This window comes from Delphinapterus leucas, chromosome 4 (assembly GCF_059928025.1).
Source record: "Delphinapterus leucas isolate spDelLeu-1000000601 "Yukka" chromosome 4, BTC_Dleu_Yukka2, whole genome shotgun sequence".
Classification (NCBI taxonomy): Eukaryota; Metazoa; Chordata; class Mammalia; order Artiodactyla; family Monodontidae; genus Delphinapterus; species Delphinapterus leucas.
The window spans coordinates 82,567,587-82,588,325 of record NC_143132.1 but is presented as its reverse complement, the minus strand read 5'-3'; the positions used below and the strand labels follow the sequence as shown (position 1 = coordinate 82,588,325).

Here is a 20,739-nt window from a genome sequence, read left to right as displayed (position 1 = left end):
AAATTTTCTAACTACTTTCCTTATTTTAAATATTAAGTATTTGGGTTTTTTTTAATAATGTCTTTTAAATCACAGTTTATATAGTAAACTTAATTTTTTTGAAAAAAGCCAGAAAAACTTGAAAAGTAGCAGTCAGCATTTTTATAGTTAAAAATTACTTGACTCAGCTTCATTTTGTTGCTCATTGCAAGTTTATTTTCTTCTTTATGAATTTATAAGCTATCATATCATATCTTTTGACTCTCTGCAGACCTAGACAAAAAGGATATAAAGTTGAGAGGTTGTCATTTTTGTCTTCCTCTGGTTTGTGGTGGTGCTAATGTTTTATTCTAAATCATATCTGAGTAGTAGGTATTTGAAAAGATCTTCAGGGAAAGAGATTCCCAGGCTTTCTCAGTAATTTTCAGTAACTCTTATTGACAGTGTTTTTTTTCATTTACATTGTAAATCCCTCTAAACAGAAAAATTTTTAGCCCATAATCACTTTCTTTTTTTGGTTGAGAAGAGAACTTAGCTAGTTTTATTTGTATGGTAGGTGATAGTCCTATTTTCTCATTTTCTTTTCCTACGTGAGACTAAATAAACCTAGTTTTAATCTTTCTTTGCTTTTGCATTCAATACTATGAGCAGAACATTTTGTTCTGTTTACTTAAAAACTACTAGATAATATTTTCCTGTCATTTTTAGTGTTCTCTATGGATCTTAAGTCTTTTGCAACTTTCTTAAATGGAATTCCTGATGACACTGTATTTTGGTAAGGACTCTACAGGATATTGTGTAAGGATTACCTGGGAAGACCTTAATAGCAGAACCACAGTTTGATCTCTGTGGGCCTTGCATTTTTATTTATCGTATGAGTGAATAGCTAGTTATTTTCCCTTGTTTTTGAACAATTTGACTTCCTATTTATAAATTTTCCATTATGCCAAAAGCCTTATTTATCTGTGTTTTTAACAACTAGTCTTTTCAAAGGCGATTGATATAAATAATAAAGTTTTTTTTGTCTGGGGATGAGAAGAATGGAAACAAAAATATAATTCTCTTGAGAGAACTTCAGAATTGATTCTTTAAACAATAATTTTTTCTTATTCCATAATATGTGTTCATAATAAAATATTTAGATGAGCAAAAGGTTGAAGATACACCAAATTCTGCCATCCAGGAATAATTCCTAACATTTCTGTATGGCCTTCTAATCTTTTTTCCTGTACATGTGTGTATATATATGTACACACCCCCAAATGTGATCATGTTAATTTGTAACCTGCATTTTCATTATAATGAACATCTTTCCATGTGATTATTAGTCATCTGTAACATAATTTTTTCTGTATTATTAGCTTTTTTTTTTAAATTGAAGTATGATCGATTTACAGTGTTGTGTTTCTGGTGTACATCAAAGCGATTCAGTTTATATATATATTTACATATTCTTTTTCATATTCTTTTCCATTATGGTTTATTACAGGATATTGAATATAGTTCCCTATGCTATACAGTAGAACCTTGTTGTTTATCTATGTTATATATGGTGGTTTGTATCTGCTAATCGCAAACTTCTAATTTACCCCTCCCCCTCTCCTTTGGTAACCGTGAGTTTGTTTTCTATGTCTGTGATTCTGTTTCTGTGTAACATCATTTTTAATGGCCACGTTTTACTTAATCGTTTCCTACTATAAGACATTTAGGTTGTTTCTAACCAAAAAGTAGAGTGATGAACATCTTTGTAACTGCATTTTTGTGCACATGATTATTTGCTTAGGACAAATTCCTAAAAGTGGGCTTGCGGAGGTCAGGGTATGAACATTTTAAACACTTCTGATGTATACTGCCTAATTGTCTTCTAGAAAGTTTTACCAGCTTGCTCTCCTATCACGTGTAGGAATGCTTGTTTTCCTATGAGGGCATAGTTGGTATCAGATTGATAGAATTCTGGGAAAGGATCTTCATAGGACTTTTAGTTCAATCCCCTTATTTACATATGAGGTGATTGAGAACCAGAGAGGTTAAGTGACATGTACAGAGCCAAATTCAGAATCAAGGAATACTGAATCCTAAGATCAGTACATTTCCACACTTCCAAGCAGTTCTCCAGTTCTGAGAGAAAAGGAGGCAAATTGCAAGATATATAAAGGAAAGAATGGAAGAACTAAGATGAATGAGGATAAAATATAATGTACGTGTTTATCTGTCAGCAGAATACGTGTTTATTTTTGTTCCCACTTACCAGTACTCACTTTTCTTCAACTCTATCTGCTTTAATATCCCTTCCTTACCGCAAGGTTATAAGAATATGTGCCTGCTTATAATCAAATCCATGCAGAGCTTACTGCAACAAATTAAAATGAAGTCTTTTTGGGCTTCCTTGGTGGCGCAGTGGTTGAGAGTCCACCTGCTGATGCAGGGGACATGGGTTCGTGCCCCGGTCCGGGAAGATCCCACATGCCGCGGAGCGGCTAGGCCCGTGAGCCATGGCTGCTGAGCCCGCGTGTCCGGAGCCTGTGCTCCGCAACGGGAGGCCACAACAGTGAGAGGCCCGCATACCGCAAAAAAAAAAAAAAAAAAAAAAATGAAGCCTTTTAAAATAAAAACTAACAGAGAAGAAGAGTTTATTGTCTTTCATTACTGTCTTCTTAATTTTCTTGGACCTGCTTTCTAATTTTTTTAGACCCCAGCAACTTTCTTGTAGATTTGATGAAATAATAATCTTTCATTACAGTCTCATGAAAAAGAAAGTATGCCATAATGAACATTTTGAGAAAGGATCATAATATTCTAGTTAGGCTTTGGATTTTTAATCATGCAGTTAATAAATTTTACTCATTTTTGTGGGAATCAGGTATTTAGACAATGAGTTTTAATAAATGGATTTAAATTTGCTTGAAAGCCAGGAAAAAAATGGCAGAGTAATAATACTATGAAGTAGAGATCTGGGTTAAATCTGATCTTTTAAACATCTTTGTTGATCATAGGAAAAAGTGCAGAACTGTACTTGCTTAAGTACCATTAGATTCTCTTTGGAATAGAGGCCTGGGTCATTAGAATAGTAATCATTATAAGCTTCTTAAATGTCATGTAAATTGCCTTTTCTTATGGAATTATAGGTATATGGTATTTATTATGTATCTTGGTTCTTACCTAAATATAGGATCTCAAGAATTCAAATCTTAATAAAGATATCTCCCTATCCTAAGGCCCTTAGTTTTCCATTTTTGGGGTTGTTAGTATACTTTAGTAGATTATCTTTTGGAAATTGTTTTTGTTTTTATCAAGCTTAATGGACTTGGATTTACTGTGCTAAAATTTGGATATTATGCATTTTCTTTATTTCCATACCAATACCTAAATATAAATGCTAGATGTATCATTTAATCACATTTAGTATCATTCCCACAGATAACTAAAGTTTATCACTTATACTCTTGAAATTTTACCTGTCTTTTCTCTGAACTTTTGAACTGATTTCTTGCTTTTCTCTTTTTTTTGATCTTTTCTCCATGGATTCAAAGGAAAAGGTATAGTAATTTTGGTTTGCATGAGTGACTCTTTTTAATGTTGAAAAAGAATGTTACTAGTTATAGTCGATGTCCTCTTATGAAATGCTTATTGAAAAGTTTTGAAATTAGTTAAAGTAGGGAATTGTTAAAAATTGTTAAAAATTATAAATGTATGCATACCTTTAATGTTTTATTTTAAATGAAAATAAATTAGTGAATATTGTTCTTAATCTTTTGGCGTAGACCAAAACTGTTTCTTTGAGTTTGTATCTGCCAGTTGGACGTCTGCAGCATCTTTTTTGGCATAAGCTGCATCAGTGATGGGTCATGCAAAATTTGTACTTTTAATTAAAAAAAGAGGTAAAAGCTTAGGCACCTGTGAATCAGTCGAGGTGTGCAAAATTTTAGATTTTCATAAAACTTCTTTTCAGTTTTCTGCAGTTGTCTTGTCCATACGTTACTTCATGACAGTTAATTTAAAGCAACTCATCTTTACAAAGTTTTTCTAAAACATTCATTTAACTTTCATAGAAACAACAGCTCTTTCTTTTCCACTGTATTTCATCAGTTGACAATATTGTTTAATTACATTTTTAAAGTACAGTAGTATTCCAGTGGCATGAACAGGTTTGGAAATGAACACAACTGACTTTTCGTAAGCATCTGAGTTCTAGAAAATAGCCAGTTAGCTGTGGGGAGTCAGTGTATCGTGGGCTTTACTCAGTAAGTTTTATAGAGAGAATGGAGAACTTTAATTCTGTGTGTTTGTTAGATGGCGGTCAGGTAAAGTGCTTCTGCTGTTTTATGATCATTGATGAAAAATGTTTCCTAATAACTCTTTTCTTCTCCTTTGGTCTTAGAGAATATTTTAATAATGCACAAAGGAGTAGTATTGAAGAATGGTGAATACTGGCAATAAAAGTAGAGCTCTACACACATAATTAGATTTTGATTCCTTCTAGGATCTAGGTATTTCCTTCTCTGATGGTTTTTGGGATGTAGTTAAAACAAATTAGGGGTGAATAAATAGAGGATTAGATTAATTTTGGTATATGGAGAGCAGAAATTCTTGAAGTATGTACAAATTTAGATTTTATGGCTATTATAGACTTTATATGTTATTTATGGCTTTTCTTTGCTACTTAGCACATTACTCTTAAGCCTAGACATATGCTGAGATCTACCCTAAGTAAAGTGTACTGCGAAAGGTATACTAATAAAGAAATAGATACAATTCATTGCACTACCAAATGGATGTGCTTTTTGTGGTATCTGTGCTTCGAGTTCTCTTAATTAATTGGTAAGCTATTTATTATCATTAATAATAATTCTTCGTAGGACTTTCTTGGTGGACCAGTGGTAAAGAATCCACCTTACAATGCAGGGGATGCGGGTTCAATCCCTGGTCAGGGAACTAAGATCCCACATGCCGCGGGGCAACTAAGCCCGCACGCCACAACTACTGAGCTCGAGCGCCTCAACTAGAGCCCGCGTGCCGCACACAACAGAGCCCATGAGCCCTGGAGCCTGTGTGCCACAACTAGAAAAGAGAAAACCCGAACGCCACAACTAGAGAGACGCCTATGCACCACAAGGACCACAAGGAAGAGCCCGCATGCCTCAACGAAGATCCCGCATGCCGAAACTAAGACCCAACTCGGCCAAAAAAAAAAAAATCTTAAAAAAAAAATTCTTTGCATGTGTGCCATTGGATAGTTTTCATAGGCATTTACAAAATTTAAGCTCTATGCCAACTCTGAAGTTTATAGGAAAAATGATAGTCTCATTTCATATTTCTTGCCCAGATCAAGAGCCCCATTGGAGGAGGAGAATGTGGAGAGCTCTGATTTTCACCTTTCTTGCTTCTGTCCAGGTCCTTTTGTTCTTTCCATGTAGCTTTAGAAATTAAGTTTTTGGAAGAGGTTTTAAGTTTGTCTTCACCAAATACCTTTCCCCAGAATTGTCTAGAAAAATCTGGACTACAGAATGTTCTTCTAGTAGAAGAAACCTCTTCAATAAGACTCTGCTTTCTTCTTTCCACAGAAATTCTACCTTTTCTGATTTTAGTCTAAATTGTATAGCAAGTTTGTTAATATGGCACCATAAATATAGAATGTATAATGACAGCAATAAGAATTGATAAGTATCTTTGTGGAGTTAAACTATGTTACATTTTATGTACTATTACCTCACAGCCACTCTACCTTATAAAGAGACATTATAAATATAATGAATACATTGTAAAAGTTAAGGACAAAAATTGACAATGTTTTCATTAACATAGTCCTGTGGGATGTAAATTTAATACATATTTCAGGAGTGACCAAGGCTGATAATTTGGTCCTTGTCTTAGCTAGTTTTTTAGTACACAGGACCCACAGTCAGGAAAGCAGAGTCAGGTTTGGGTTTTTAATGTAGAAGTTAGATGTGTCTTTTTCCTTCCCTCTTTTTTTCTCTATTTCCTTTTTCTTAATGGTACCCTTATTCTCTATTTTGTCATACGCCTTAATTCTCCTGTGCTTACTTTCCCTGAGTTATAAGAGTACTTAAATAGTATAATTTTAAAAATACATTTATTTATTTATTTATTTATGGCTGCATCGGGTCTTCGTTGATGCACGCGGGCTTCCTCTATTTGCGGTGAGCGGGGGGGCTACTCTTCACTGCGGTGCATGGGCTTCTCATGGCGGTGGCTTCTCTTGTTGCGGAACACAGGCTCTAGGCATGCGGGCTTCAGTAGTTGTGGCATGTGGGCTCAGTAATTGTGGCTTGCGGGCTCTAGAGCGCAGGCTCAGTAGCTGTGGTGCACAGGCTTAGTTGCTCTGCGGCATGTGGGATCTTCCCGCACCAGGGCTCGAACCTGTGTCCCCTGCATTGGCAGGCGGATTCTTAACCACTGTGCCACCGGGGAAGCCCAAATAGTCCAATTTAAAGTATGAACTTAGGTAAAGCAGGAAGCATTAGTTAGTGTCTTTAAGTATTGGTGGATCAGAGCTGTATAGAGTTTGGATCTCAAAACCGGGATTACAAAGGATCTCAGCAGGATGCTATTCAAACACTACTCTCCTAGAAGGCAGGTAGCCCGGGCTAAAGGGACTTCTTTTTGAGGCTGGTGTGGAATTTCTGTCTTTGTCCTCGTACTTTCAGCCCATTCGTTGGACTACTCGCATGACCCAAAGTGGTAGCATATATAGAAAATTGTTGCCCAACCACTGGATCTTGACAATTTGCAGAATAAGGTATATGGATAATCCACTAACTGTAAAGGTGGCTCTGACAAAATAAGAATCATGGAAAACACTATTTTACGCATGCAATTTAATAAAGCAAAATAAAATGTGATGTCATTTTTAGAGTCAGGAAAAAGGAAATTTTAATAACTTGGATTAAACTGGAGGAGGGAGGAAAGTGTACGTAAGGAAAAAAATCTGTAATTGTAATCATTTTAGATTTGAGTAAACAGGACTTTTAAAATACATCAGACCTTGTATATTTATGAATTTTATTCCTTTTCTGATATTCGTCTCGGAAGGCTAAGATCTAAAATGATTTCAGAAAACATCAAATATTTCCTATGTGCTAGATAGAATACAGCCATTAATTGTGTCAGAACTCCTGGGGAGGTGGGGATTGCTATTTGAGCCTGCTTATGAACACAGAAAAATATTCTTACAGTAGTCACTTTGGATGGGCAAAAGGACTTACCTAGTATTATTCCCTACATTTGAGAATGAATGTCTTTAGGCTCTTTCTGATAACTAGATTTACCTTTATAGGAGGAAGATTTGCAAATGTGGCAGCTATTCAGATGATTGTCAGATGGCTTCTGTGTGCAAGGCAGCAGGCTAGGTATTCTGGGGATGTTAATTCACTCATGATCTCAGCCTTTAGGGAGGTCATAGTCTAAGAGTGAGAGTAAGATGTATTTACCTCCAAAAATTAGCACATAAGATAGTGAAGGGAAGCACAAAGAATTGCTGGGGGGAGTTAAGAGACCTCCTGACTGTGCAAGTATGGTAGTTTTTTTCCCCCTTAAACAGTTAAATTTTGTAGGCATGCCTTCTTATGTTTAAATTTTTTATTTCATTGTTTTCAAGTGGGTACAATAATGAACTCTATATAATATAAAATAAGCATTGCCTAGGAGAAGCCCTAGAGGAATTTAATTATTAGATAATAAGGTTTAATAATATCTGAGTGCCTCCTGGAGAAATCAGAGGTGATTTCGGGCAAAATCCTTGCCCTTAAGTAACTTAATCTAGTAGAGATTTGAATTATTTGCTTTTAGCATATCAAATGTTGATGCTTGAAAAGAATTTTCTTAAGCAGTTTAAACATACCCTGTGATTTTATTTATATTGTTCATTTGCCTGGTAAACCTTTTCTTCATGGCTAATATAATGTAAATTTCAGCCAACTCTAAATTAATAAATTTTGATTTTTGAAGTTTTAAAGCTACTTTAAAAGATGGTATTTCATGTAACCTTGCATCCTAAAAATAGCAAGAAATACAATTCTAGAATGAAAGTGAGTTTGTTCAAAGAGCTTTCGAAGGATTTTTTTAACTTACTAGCAAGTTTTGCATTATGCTTCCTTGTAGTTATTGTTTTTTTCTGCTTTCTTAGTGTCTAATTCAATGCCCAGTGTCTAGTAGATGCTCAATAAATATATTTTAAGATGAATGTAACTTCATCGTTTGATTCTTTTGATACTTGCTACCTCAAAGTGTTTGAAAACAAGCCTATACTAAGTATATATTTATCCACACCTTCATTTCTTTCACTTGATTTTATCAATTGCTTTCTTTAGATCAGAATCAAGCTTTGCGACTCTGTCTGGGTAGCACTAGTGTTGGAGGTCAATATGGAGCCATCTCTGCCCTCAGTATCAACAATGACTGCTCACGACTTCTCTGTGGCTTTGCTAAAGGACAGGTAAATAGGAACTTTATTTTACCCGTAAGACAATGTAAAATCAATTTTAAAAAATGTATTATCTCTAGATCAGTATCTCGAAGACTAAAACGTGTTATAAAGTGACATGTCTGTAGAGCTAACCTGAGTTTGCTTAGTCTGACTTTTGTCCAAATTTTTAAATATTGACTGAGCCAGAGTCTGTGATTTTTAATATCTTAATTCATATGTCCATGTAAGTACATAGGTTTTATAAACCAACCAGGCTGTTATACAAAATTTACTTTCTTACTGTAGTGAGGATAATTGTTGATTTTTAAGTACACTGTATTCTGCTTTGAGTATTCTTATTACTGTGTTCCTAGATAACTATTTTGGTATTTCTTTTCCTTCTGAAACTGGCAGTAACTTTTGTTTCTTCTCTTCTTCTGACATATTAATTGGTTTGGCAGTAAGCCTTTCTATAATTTTTACCAGTGCTAAAGAGATTGACTCATTAAAGAAATTTCTTTTACCTCTCAGTAAAACAACAAGATTTAAAATCTGAAGGGAAAAGTAGGTTGGGCAGGATGAGGGGAGGATGAAGATGAAATAAAGGCCCCATGCTTTAGTGGATCTGCAACCTTTAGTTATGTTTTAACTTTATAGTTCTTTGTCTGCAATGTTTATAGACCAGGAATAGATTATTTCAGCCAAAAGCCAGGATACTTAAGTCCAAAAAAGAGCAATAAATTTGTTTTTAAAGCATTTAGTTGTCTTATAGATCACTATGTGGGATTTGGCCAGTGGAAAACTTCTAAGATCAATAACAGATGCTCATCCTCCAGGAACAGCAATATTGCATATTAAGGTAAAGTCCTTATTTTCTTTTTCTAATAATCTTTATTATTATGCCTTTGTATCCATTTTTAAGTAGATTTCTTTATAAACAGAATCCTTGAAAGTGAACTGTCTTTTATTTGACTGGCCCAACAAGATGTTTTCCCAAGTTAAAACCAGAGATGGGCTGGCATGGTAACATTCAGCTATAAGTTGTATTGAAGTCTAGTAGATATAGCAGGAAAGAGAGTAAATTGATGTGATCCTGGATGAAAGCCTGGCAGCAAAGACAGGCAGTACCCTACTGAAAACCCATGTGCAGATTTTAAAAGGTCTTTTTACTTTGTTTAGTCCGCCAGGATTTTATTGCTGAGGCGGTGTGCTCTGTCACACTTTGTTGGGAATTACCTGAAGTTCAAGGCACCAATTGTGAAAGAACCAAGCTTTGCATTATGTTTAGAAACAAATCTGTTGGTTTATTTTCTTTCAGGCCTCCAAAGGAAAAGCATCAAGATTTGAATCTTGGCTTTCTCCTTACATGCCTGAAAATAATAAACCAACTTAGGTAACAGATTTCATTTATAAATGCAATGCGAACCTTGGTTTTTGTATGCTGTCAAGCCCATGTTCAGAAGTATAAAATGTACAGGACTATAACTAAGGAAGTCTAAAATCAGATCTTCTGGATTTTAACCATGTACACATTTGGTTACTTAGCTGTGCAGACCTCTCTTATCCATACACATTCTTTTTAAAATCTGGTAGCATCTGGAGTCTATGTGTCTGCATCTCGGTTAGTTACATAAAAGTCTTTTGTGACAAAGCAGCATTGAAGCTTTTAGTTACAATGAAAACAACCAAGACAAGTAAAAGTAGAGAGAATTTCTCCTCTTTCTGAACATCGTGGCAGTTTATTTTGACCTCTTTTCATATGGCATGAGCCAACCTCTAGTATGTTGTAGTTGTTTGTGTTATGTCTTATCTCCTTTAGTAGATTGAGATCTTTGAAACCAGGATCTATTTCTCTTTAATTTTTGTGTGTTACATGTAGTAGCACATTACAATAAACAGTGCTCAATAAATGTTTGGTTGGTTGTTTATAAAAGTCTAGTCCATTTGCAGAAAAATGCAAAATCTTTGGGAGAAGCAATAGGAAACAAGAGATAAAGGCAGAGAGAAAAAGGCAGAAGAATGCAGCTAACGTTAAAAGCAGACTAGTAGTGGACGTTGTGTTTCTTGGGAATGGTGATAAGTGCAGACACTGACTTTACTTCTGAGGTCTTCCATTGACAACGGCTACTTGTGCTTCAAACCTCTTACTCGTTGTTCTCCAGACTTAACCCTACACATCCCATCAATAACACTTTGGGCTTTAATTCATTTATATATACATATGTGTGTGTGTGTGTGTGTGTGTGTGTGTGTGTGTGTATATATATTTATTTAAAAATTATTTAAATATATTAGTGTACTATATTTAAGTACATTATAAAACACATACACAAGAAGTAGAAAATTAATAAATAAAATCATGAGTGCTATTATTTTCCCTACACTCCACTTTGGCAACTACTCATCTAGGCCTTGAGAACAAAGGTGTAGGACTTCTTTACCCGTGTGTGGGGTTGAGGAAGAATAATTTCACAATAGCCTCCTGTACCTCAACCATCCCTGAAGAGCACAAAGGCATGAGATTTAGGATGGTTTTACAAACCTCTGTGGTTAGGGAGACTAGTCACTGTAAGTGATACAAATTAAGTTATTCAATTTTGTATCTTACAACACTCATATCTACCATACCGCATAAGCCCTTAGGACCATCTGTCATTCTGAACATTATTTATTATTTGAGTTTTCCAGGGTAGATAATAATAACTGAAGGTATACTCTGTCGAAGAAGATTGAGGGGGCAGCACGTTTTAGGAAGAGTTACACAAAAAGTTAAACTGTTTTACATGTAGTGGATTAACTCTTCAGTTATTGGAAAACATATTCCAATAAGTTTATTTCCCAAAGACACAAAATATCTTTCACTGTGTCTTTATTCTTGAAAGCTAGGCAACTGCAAATGTATCCAGAGTATCCTATTTAGCTTAATAGCAAGTTAGAAAAAATTAATGTAAGAACCTAAGTAGAGAACTTTAGGGCTTTTATGAGTCATAGTTTGTATTTTTCTTTTATCCTGATGAAAGGTGGTTTTTGCTTTTTTTAAAGCCTCATTTTTTTAAAGATATTGAGCCATTTTTATTCCAAATATGGGTAAGTTTGTATGTTTAGAGTACTGAGGTAGATATAGTTTAGGTGATTTCAAATGCTATTAAATGTGTTTGTCTTAGATTTTGTAATTTTTCCCCTTACCTTTTTAATACTTGATTAGTTGTCTGAAAATGTATAAGAAAATAAATTCCTTCTCTGTTTAGTTTACAGATGATCCAACTCTTGCAGTTTGCAACGACAGCGGAGGCTCTGTTTTTGAATTGACATTTAAGTAAGAGACTAATGGACATTTGTAGACAAATGAAAAGATTAGCTCCAGTTTAATGACTTGAAGTTGAATATGAAGAGGTCTGGAAAACCCATGTGATTGGAAATAGCTTGTGGCTGTGTATTACACTTAACCTGGGGGGGCTTATAGAACATACAGAGCACCAGGCCTCCCCCCCCCCCCCACAATTCTATTGCAGTAGGTCCGAGATAGGATTCTAGACTCCTACTCCCCAGAGTATTCATAAGCTCTGTCAATCTTGGGAACCATTATTCTGGAGTATCTCACTAATTTCCGTTTAGGCCCCAGGCCCAGTTGATTATAACCATAATGGCCAGGTGTAGAAAGGTTTTTATTGCCTTGGCATTGCCCTGTTTACTCTTTAAATAAGAGGAAAGACTATTTAGATACATGGAAGAACATTTACAAACCTGAGTTTAAAAAAAAGTAGAACAAAAAATTCAATGTGTATTATATTTCCATATGCTCTTCAAAGTAAGGACTATGTTTCTTGTATTTCTCATACCTTCTAACAATGTTGAGCCCAAAGTAATTGCTTAAAAAATACTGTAGATTTATTTAGCTAACGTTTATTGAGCATCTCCTATGTGTAGGCATTGTTCTAGACACCAGAGTTACAGCTATGAACCAGGCAAGGTTGCTACTCCAATAGAACTTACATTCTAGTTGGGTCGGGGGTAGGGAGACACAATAAACCAATGCGTAAATGAAATAACTGTAGATAGTTATGAGTACTGTGAAAAAAATAAAACAGGTCAGTGTGCTGGAGTACATTTGAGTATAATTTAGTAAGGCTTCTCTCCGAAGGTGACATTTGAGCAAAGACCTGAATAACAATCTGGTCAACAAGTGGAAAGATATAGGAGAAGTGTTCCAGGCAGAGGGACGTTCAAGCACAGAGCCTTTGAGGTGGGCACAGCATGGCATGCTGGAGCAGTGGAGAGAAAGCAGGTGTGGCTGGAGCATGCGTTTGTCAGGAGCAACAGTAGTGGGAGAGGAGTGAAGGCACGAGCCAGATCACATAGGACCTTTTAAACATGGTGAAGAGTGGATTTTATTTTATGTACAGTGGCAAGCCATTGGAGATTTTTTAGGAGAAGGGTGATAAATCTGACCCACACATTAAAAATGACATGCTGATGTCATGTGGAGTTTGGATTGTTGGGGGCAGGAGTAACAATTGTTGGATTGTTAGGAGGCTTTTGTAGTAGGCCACGCTAGGGCTATAGCGCCTTGGAGCATTGCTAAGTTGATCTGACATTTTTTGGTTACATTTTCAGGAGAGTGATGGGAGTGAGGACATGTGAATCTAGATGCCTGTTTAGTGGTTCCAAGGGTGAAGTTTGCTGTATTGAGCCTCTCCATTCTAAGCCCGAGTTGAAAGATCATCCCATCACACAGTTTTCCTTACTGGCCATGGCATCCTTAACAAAGGTAGGTATATTTAGAAGATGAAGCTCATAACTCTAGAGGCTTTGAATACCAAAAATTTGAAAATTGCAGGGTAAATATTAAAATGTATTTTTTCCCCTAAAGATACTGGTCATTGGATTGAAGCCATCCTTGAAAGTGTGGATGACTTTTCCTTATGGACGGGTAAGTAAGCCTCTCCGTCTTATTGGTAAAAAGACCATGTCAGGAGATTGGGGAGAATGACTTGCAAGTGGCACATTCTGTGAGGTTGTCAGAAAACTAGGTAGAATGGAAATCAGTGCTGCAAAGGTCACTGTCTGATTACCTTGATGTGACCAAAGCAGCATAAGCTGGTGACTACAGCAGTAACCTGGGGATCACAAGATCTGTACTTTTCTACCTTTATTCTGTTAAGTTTTTCTCTCACGAACAGCTGCCGCTTTGATAATGAACTGCTGATAGAGAACACCCCACCGTGATACCCAGCATGAATTGCTGCTGCATACGCTTTCCTTGGCTTCTTCTGCCTCTGATATTTTACTTTGGGGGATGATACTTCTCAGAATGTATTACGCACACCTCAATTTCCCTTTTCTTTTTCCTGATTGGTTGTTTTCAAAGAGTTGTATTCTTCCAGTGTGTATATGAGGAGAGGCATTGATGGGATGGGATGGGATGGAGAATGATGGTGCAGAACGAAGACTGGTTCAGAAAGTAGCCTCTGTAATGAGGGAGCTCACTCTTCTGTTTTCTTGTTGGTACTCGGTGTATCTTTGGACCCCAGGGGAAGCAGGTCTGCCCTTTCAGCTGGCAAAGCTGGCTTATATTGCCATTAACAGTTCTTAGGTGAGCTTCATTGGCTAATTGAGATTTACCATGGTAGTATGTGTTTACATCTTTTTGTATGTTTTTATTGGTGTTTTTTCCAACATTTTATTATGAACATTTTCAAACAAATAGAGAAGTTGAAAGAATTTTACATTGAACATCTATATACTTACCATTGTAAAACTCTACCGTTAGCATTTTATTGTATTTTATTATATACCTGTTTGTGCACCCATCAAATTATGTTCTTTTTAAATGTATTTCCAAGTAAATTACAGAAATTAGTACTCTTTTTTCCTAAATATTCAACATGCATATGATTAAGTACAGTTCAGTATTTGTTGAAGTTTTTCCTTTGGTGTAACAATTTACATACAACAAATGTACAGATCTTGAGTGTACATTTGCTGAACTTTGACAAGATGTATGTACTTTTGTAATCCAGACCTCTGTCAAGATGTGGAACATTACCATCCACACAGAAAGTTCCCTCATGACACTTCCCAGTCAGTCCCTGCTCCTTTGGAATTGATTGATTGATTGATTGATTGGCTGCATTGGGTCTTTGTTGCTGCTTGCCGTCTTTTCTCTAGTTGCAGTGAGCGGGGGCTACTCTTCATTGTGGTGCATGTGCGTCTCATTGCGGTGGCTTCTCTTGTTGCAGAGCATGGGCTCTATAGACGCACGGGCTTCAGTAGTTGTGGCGCATGGGCTTCAGTAGTTGTGGCTCGCGGGCTCTAGAGCGCAGGCTCAGTAGTTGCGGCGCACAGGCTTAGTTGCTCCGCGGCATGTGGGATTTTCCCGGACCAGGGCTTGAACCCGTGTCCCCTGCATTGGCAGGCAGATTCTTAACCACTGCGCCACCAGGGGAAGTCCCTCCTTTAGGAATTTTAATAAGAAATTAGGAGAAGTTTTATCAAGGAACACCAGTCAGATGCTGTTGTAAACCAGAGTTTTCCCTTTGTTTTTCTGTGTGTTAACAGTGATGACTTTTTTTTTCCCTTCTCCTCACTTAGATGGATCCTTCCAGTGTTCCATTGCTGGCCTGGCACTTCGTGGCAGTGCATAATTATGTGAATCCCATGCTTGCCTTCTGCAGAGGAGATGTTGTTCATTTTCTACTGGTAAGTCCTAATATGATGCTAGATCTGTGGTAAAGTCCTTTATCATAAGATTATTTTTTTGATTCACCAGTAATTTAATATTGTGTCAAAGAAATATGCTATCATAATTCTTTGGAGAGAGAGTGACCTATTTAATGTTTATTCGAGGCTTTAGTGGTTAACATGGAAAACAGATGATCACCCTCAGCTCCATGCCTCTTCATGGTATATTTCTCAGTTCCATCTCCTTTGACTAATAAATAATTGATGGTTTATGTGTACGTATACATATATAAATGTACATAGGTCTGTATTAATGGCTTACCTATCTACATATAGTGTATTTATTAGACAGCAAGTTATCATTGAGCACATACTATGTTATCTACACTGTAATGGACATGAGGCAGTTGAAAGCAGTGTAAAACTTAACTCCTTCTTTCACATAGTTTAAGATATGTTTTGAAAGGCAAAACCAGTATGTTCATTACTACTAGTGAGAACAGTTTAAGGATTCAAGTGTGTGATGAGAATTTAAAAATCGCTATAAGTTCAGAGTATGAAGAGATTTGTACAGACTAAAGAGGATGTGGAAGACTTCATGAAGGATATAAGGCAGATACTAGGGACTTCCCTGGTGGCGCAGTGGTTAAGAATCTGCCAGCCAATGCAGGGGACACGGGTTCGAGCCCTGGTCCAGGAAGATCCCACATGGCGCAGAGCAACTAAGCCCCTGCGCCACAACTACTGAGTCTTCGCTCTAGAGCCTACAAGCCACAGCTACTGAGCCTGTGTGCTACAACTACTGAAGCCCATGCACCTAGAGCCTGTGCTCCAGAACAAAGACAAGCCACCGCAATGAGAAACCCGCACACTGCAATGAAGAGTAGCCCCAGCTCGTCGCAACTAGAGAAAGCCTGTGCGCAGCAATGAAGACCCAACACAGCCAAAAATAAATAAATAAATGAATTTATAAAAAAAACAAAAAACAAAAAAAGGCAAATACTACAGGAGGGGTGAATATGCATATTGGGGAAAATAAGATGAACTGAAGTTATAGAGGTAAGAATGTGCCTACGGAATCTCTTCTTGGGTTTCCTAGCTCAGTGAAGCAAGTATACCACTATCCACCTAGTTTCTCCAGCCAGAAATCTAGGAGTTGCCTTTCAGTTACACTTCTCCCTTTATTTCTACTCTATCACACATCTGTTGACTCTGAGTATACTTCCTCTTTGTCTCCCCCATTGCTGCTTCCCACTGACATCTCTAGCCTAGGCTCTGGAGTAGCTTCCTGACTAGTCTTTGGCCTCAGTGTCTTTTTTTTTTTTTTTAATTGAAGTATAGTTGATTGACAGTGTTGAGTTAGTTTTTGGTGTACAGCAAAGTGATTTGGTTTTTATACACACACACACACACACACACACATTCTTTTTCAGATTATTTTCCATTATAGATTATTATTAGATACCGAATATAATTCCCTGTGCTGTGCGGTGGGACCTTGTTGTTTATTTTACATAGAGTAGTTTGTAGCTGCTAATCCCAAACTCCTAATTTATCCCTCCCCCTCCTTTCCCCTTTGGTAACCATAAGTTTGTTTTCTATGTCTGTGAGCCTGTTTCTGTTTTGAAAATAAGTTCATTTGTATCATTTTTTTAGATTCCAGATATAAGCATATAAGCACATATAACTGACTTACTTCACTTAGTACGATAATCTCTAGGTCCATCCATGTTGCTGCAAATAGCATTATTTCATTCTTTTTTGTGGCTGAATAGTATTCTGTTGTATGTATGTGTGTGTGTGTGTGTGTGTGTGTGTATACATGTATATTTATACACCGCATTTTCTTTATCCATTCCTCTGTCAACGGACATTTAGGTTGCTTCCATGTCTTTGGCCTCGGTGTCTTTACATATGCCAACACCTCTGCCAGGAAAGCTGTGTGCTCTCTTCCACATTATACTGGCTCATGATTAGCATTGCCTTTCCTGACCTCCTGACCTCGGTTAGCATTTCCCACTTCATAGACACCGATAAGACCTTTTTTGACAACACTCAGCATTTTTAAAATTATTTATCTAATATTTTTTTTCCTCACTAGACTGAAAGCTCTGTAAGTCTAAAACCAACTCTACTGCTCTATTCCACCCACTAGGACAGTGCTTGTATGTAGGAAGTCCCTAATAAATATTTATAGAGTTAATGACAGGGAGAAACTTATTGTTGAGAATAAAGTTGAACATACGGCATGGATCTTGATTAGGGGTTGGCAGACTGTGGCCTATGGGCCAGATCTGGCTGGCTGCTTGTTTTTGTAAAGTTTTATTGAATACAGTCATGCCCATTCGGTTATGTATTATTTATGGCTGCTTTTGCACTACTGTGGCAGAGTTGAGTAGTCGTGACAGAGACTGTATGCTCTGTAGAGCCTAAAATACTTACTGTATGGCCTTTTACAGAAAAAGTTTGCCAACCTCTGATCTAGATTATATAATAATTGACCTAGATTGGTAATGGGGAGCCATCACAGGTTCTTAGGTAATTAAAGTGATGTGATTAAAGTGATGTTTTAGGAAGATCACTGTAGAAATAGTAAAAAGAACAGATTATAGGAGGTTGGAGGGAACGGAAAGGTTTTGCTTTTGTAATAAAGCAAGTGTGACGTCTTTAGACAAGGATGGTTGGTTGCAGTGAGAGTTAGGGATGGCATTTTGAAGGAAAGACGAGGTTTCTCATCTTAGTGGATCTGGGGACCGAAGGACATAAACAAAACGTTGCATTTCTGGCTTTGCATTTTAGAAGCATGAAATATTCAATGAGTTAGGGTCAGGGAAGAATTGAGTGTGTTGGGTTGGAAGTGAAGGTGAGACTCTCAAATGTTGTATTGGGGAATGTCCTCTGGGAGGATAGGCAGTCCAGGTCTGGGGTGAAAATGAGAATTCCAGAATAGAGAAGGTAGTTGAAGCTGTGAAAATCAAAAGCGAAAGCATACATAACCTTGTTGGACACTCATGTAGGGGAAAGGAAAAAGAAAAGACAGTAGGAAAGGAGGATCTTACAAAGGCATCTAGAAGTAGGAGGGGAAATAGACCAGTATGGCATCACAGAAGATGAAGAAGGAGAGGCTTCAGCACATTATCAATTCCAGGGTAATACCAATGCCAAAGAGAGATCAAGAAAGAAGACTGAAGATAAGGCCACCAGATATGCAAGAAGTAGTTCTTTAGAAACTTTTCAGAGGACTAATTATCAGTGGAATTGAGGTGGAAGCTAGATTATAGAGCCTTGTTAGAGAAATGAGTATCTAGAAGAACAGACTCACACAATCATAGTACAGCATTTGGTTACAAGAGGAAAAAGAATAGTTAACTTTCTGGAAGAAGTAAATGAAGGGAAGGTGTTTTGCTTTTGTTTTTTGAAGGTGGAAAAGTCAGAAACCTGTTTGATAGCAAGAGGAAAAAGGTCCTTTGAAAGGAGTGACTGAGTATGTTAGCAGGGGAGGGGTAATATTAAACAGTAATGGAGGGAGTAGGATTTAGAGTATATACACGTGAAGTGATTTTGTTTAGCAAGGACCTTAGCCAATCTTAGAATAGTTAATGTTGGCATTGACCTTTTTGTTTACGAAACACTTTCAACATATGCAAGATATGGAACAATTTGGTGCTTATTTTCATTTTACAAATGAGGAAACTGAAAGAATAAATGGTTTACTCTTGGTGACTCAGCTGTAATAGTGGAACTTACTCTTAAACACATAGCTGTAGATCTTATGCTCCTTTTTACCAGAGCATTCTTTCTTACAGGGGAGGTGACTTAGGAAGTGAAGATGGGAGTACACAAAGGGCTCACACTAAATGGTCTCAGTTGTTTGTTAAGATATCTGGTGAGGTCAACACTACAAGTGTTGGGACTAGAAGGCAAAGAGGAATTGTGACTTAAAGGGAAAGGAAGACATCTAGAAGACGACTGTGGAGAGTATGCAAGAAAACCCAGGTTGAATTAAACGTCATGAATTTCAGGCAGGTCATTGTGGTGTGTTGTTCTTCTTCAGTGCTCTGTCACCTTGGAGCATAAGTGGAGAGAGCAAATTATAAGGACGATTGAAGATTATAGAGAGTACATATATGCATATATAAGTAAAATATTGACACTTGAGGTTCTTTTGGGAACTTTTGGGCTGTTTGAGCTATAATAGTATCATACTTCACCCAAAGAAGTCTAGTCTTGTCACTGCAGCAGTTTTTTTTCTTTTCATGAACTTTTGTTTTACTTTTTTACATTATGCCACCAATCCCATTTTATGCTTTAACTCTGGCTAAATAGTCATTGACGTGATGCAGTTAGGTTTTTCTGAATTATGACAGAGTGAATATTACATACAGCATTTGCCTGTACAGACTTACCCCAGGGATATTGTGGGTTCAGTTTCAGACCACTGCAATAAAGCAAATATTGCAATAAAGTGAGTCACATAAGTTGTTTGGTTTCCAAGTGCGTATAAAACTTATGTTTACACTATACTGTAGTCTTTTAAGTGTGCAATAGCATTATCTCTAAAAAAAACCAATGTACATACCTTAATTTAAAAATACTTCATTGCTAAAAAATGCCAAAACAATTACAATATTAACATCAAAGATCACTGATCACAGATTACTATAACAATACAATAATAATGAAAAAGTTTGAAGTGTTGCAAGAATTACCAAAATGTGGCACAGAGACATGAAGTGAGCAAATGTTGTTGGAAAAATGGTGCTGATAGATTGATTGACACAGGGTTGCCACAAACCTTCAGTTTGTAAAACACACAATATCTGGAAGCACAATAAAGTGAAGTGCAATAAAACAAGGTATGCCTAAACTGACAGCTAGACCACTGACCAGGTGTACTATGGATTTTGGTACAAATCATGATGTGAATGATTTTTTTCATTTGTATAGTTTCTTTAATTATCAATATTTTTGTTTTATCCATATTCTGAATGGAAATCATTTTCTAGGTGGATTGACTAGGTGAGACTTTAAAACGTCTCTCAAACAATAGCTGATATTTAGGTTGTTTTTATTTCATCATCAGGTTAAGAGAGACGAATCTGGAGCAATACATGTTACTAAGCAAAAGCACCTTCACCTATACTATGACCTCATCAACTTTACTGTGAGTATTATTGAAATGAAATATCCCCGTTCATTTTATGTAATTGGTTTGAGTCCATGTTGTATTAAGGCTACCAGGATTTCTGCCATAAATCATGACCTTTAGGATTATATAAAATGTGGACAGAAGTGAAGTCCTGGGCTTCCCTGTGGTGCAGTGGTTAAGAATCCGCCTGCCAATGCAGGGTACACGGGTTCGAGCTCTGGTCCAGGAAGATCCCACATGCCGCTGAGTGACTAAGCCCCTGTGCCACAACTACTGAGCCTGTGCTCCGCAACAAGAGAAGCCACCGCAATGAGAAGCCCGTGCACCGCAATAAAGAGTAGCCCCCACTCGCTGCAACTAGAGAAAGCCCGCGTGCAGCAATGAAGACCCAACGCAGCCAAAAGTAAATAAATTTTTTAAAAAAGTTAAATCCTGCTTGTACTGAATAAAGTCTGAGGCTGGTGTGATGCCACATTATTTTTATTGCCTTTTAGCCTCATGTCCTGCT

At 36.9% G+C, this 20,739-nt stretch overlaps 1 protein-coding gene across 5 annotated transcripts in view; it reads left to right on the top strand.

The window, feature by feature from the left end:
- Nucleotides 1-20,739, top strand: part of VPS8 (VPS8 subunit of CORVET complex) — a 319,158-nt gene that overhangs the window by 43,132 nt on the left and 255,287 nt on the right. For 4 of the 5 annotated variants that reach the window (XM_089910741.1, XM_089910739.1, XM_089910738.1 and 1 more), the window contains 7 exons: nucleotides 8,307-8,431; nucleotides 9,174-9,260; nucleotides 11,650-11,717; nucleotides 13,016-13,169; nucleotides 13,272-13,331; nucleotides 14,993-15,100; nucleotides 20,166-20,246. In XM_089910741.1, the coding sequence (XP_089766867.1) occupies nucleotides 8,307-8,431; nucleotides 9,174-9,260; nucleotides 11,650-11,717; nucleotides 13,016-13,169; nucleotides 13,272-13,331; nucleotides 14,993-15,100; nucleotides 20,166-20,246 (683 nt within the window). Of the gene's footprint in view, nucleotides 1-4; nucleotides 6,737-8,306; nucleotides 8,432-9,173; nucleotides 9,261-11,649; nucleotides 11,718-13,015; nucleotides 13,170-13,271; nucleotides 13,332-14,992; nucleotides 15,101-20,165; nucleotides 20,247-20,739 lie in introns of those variants that run through there. The other variant, XM_089910742.1, reaches the window with a different exon arrangement.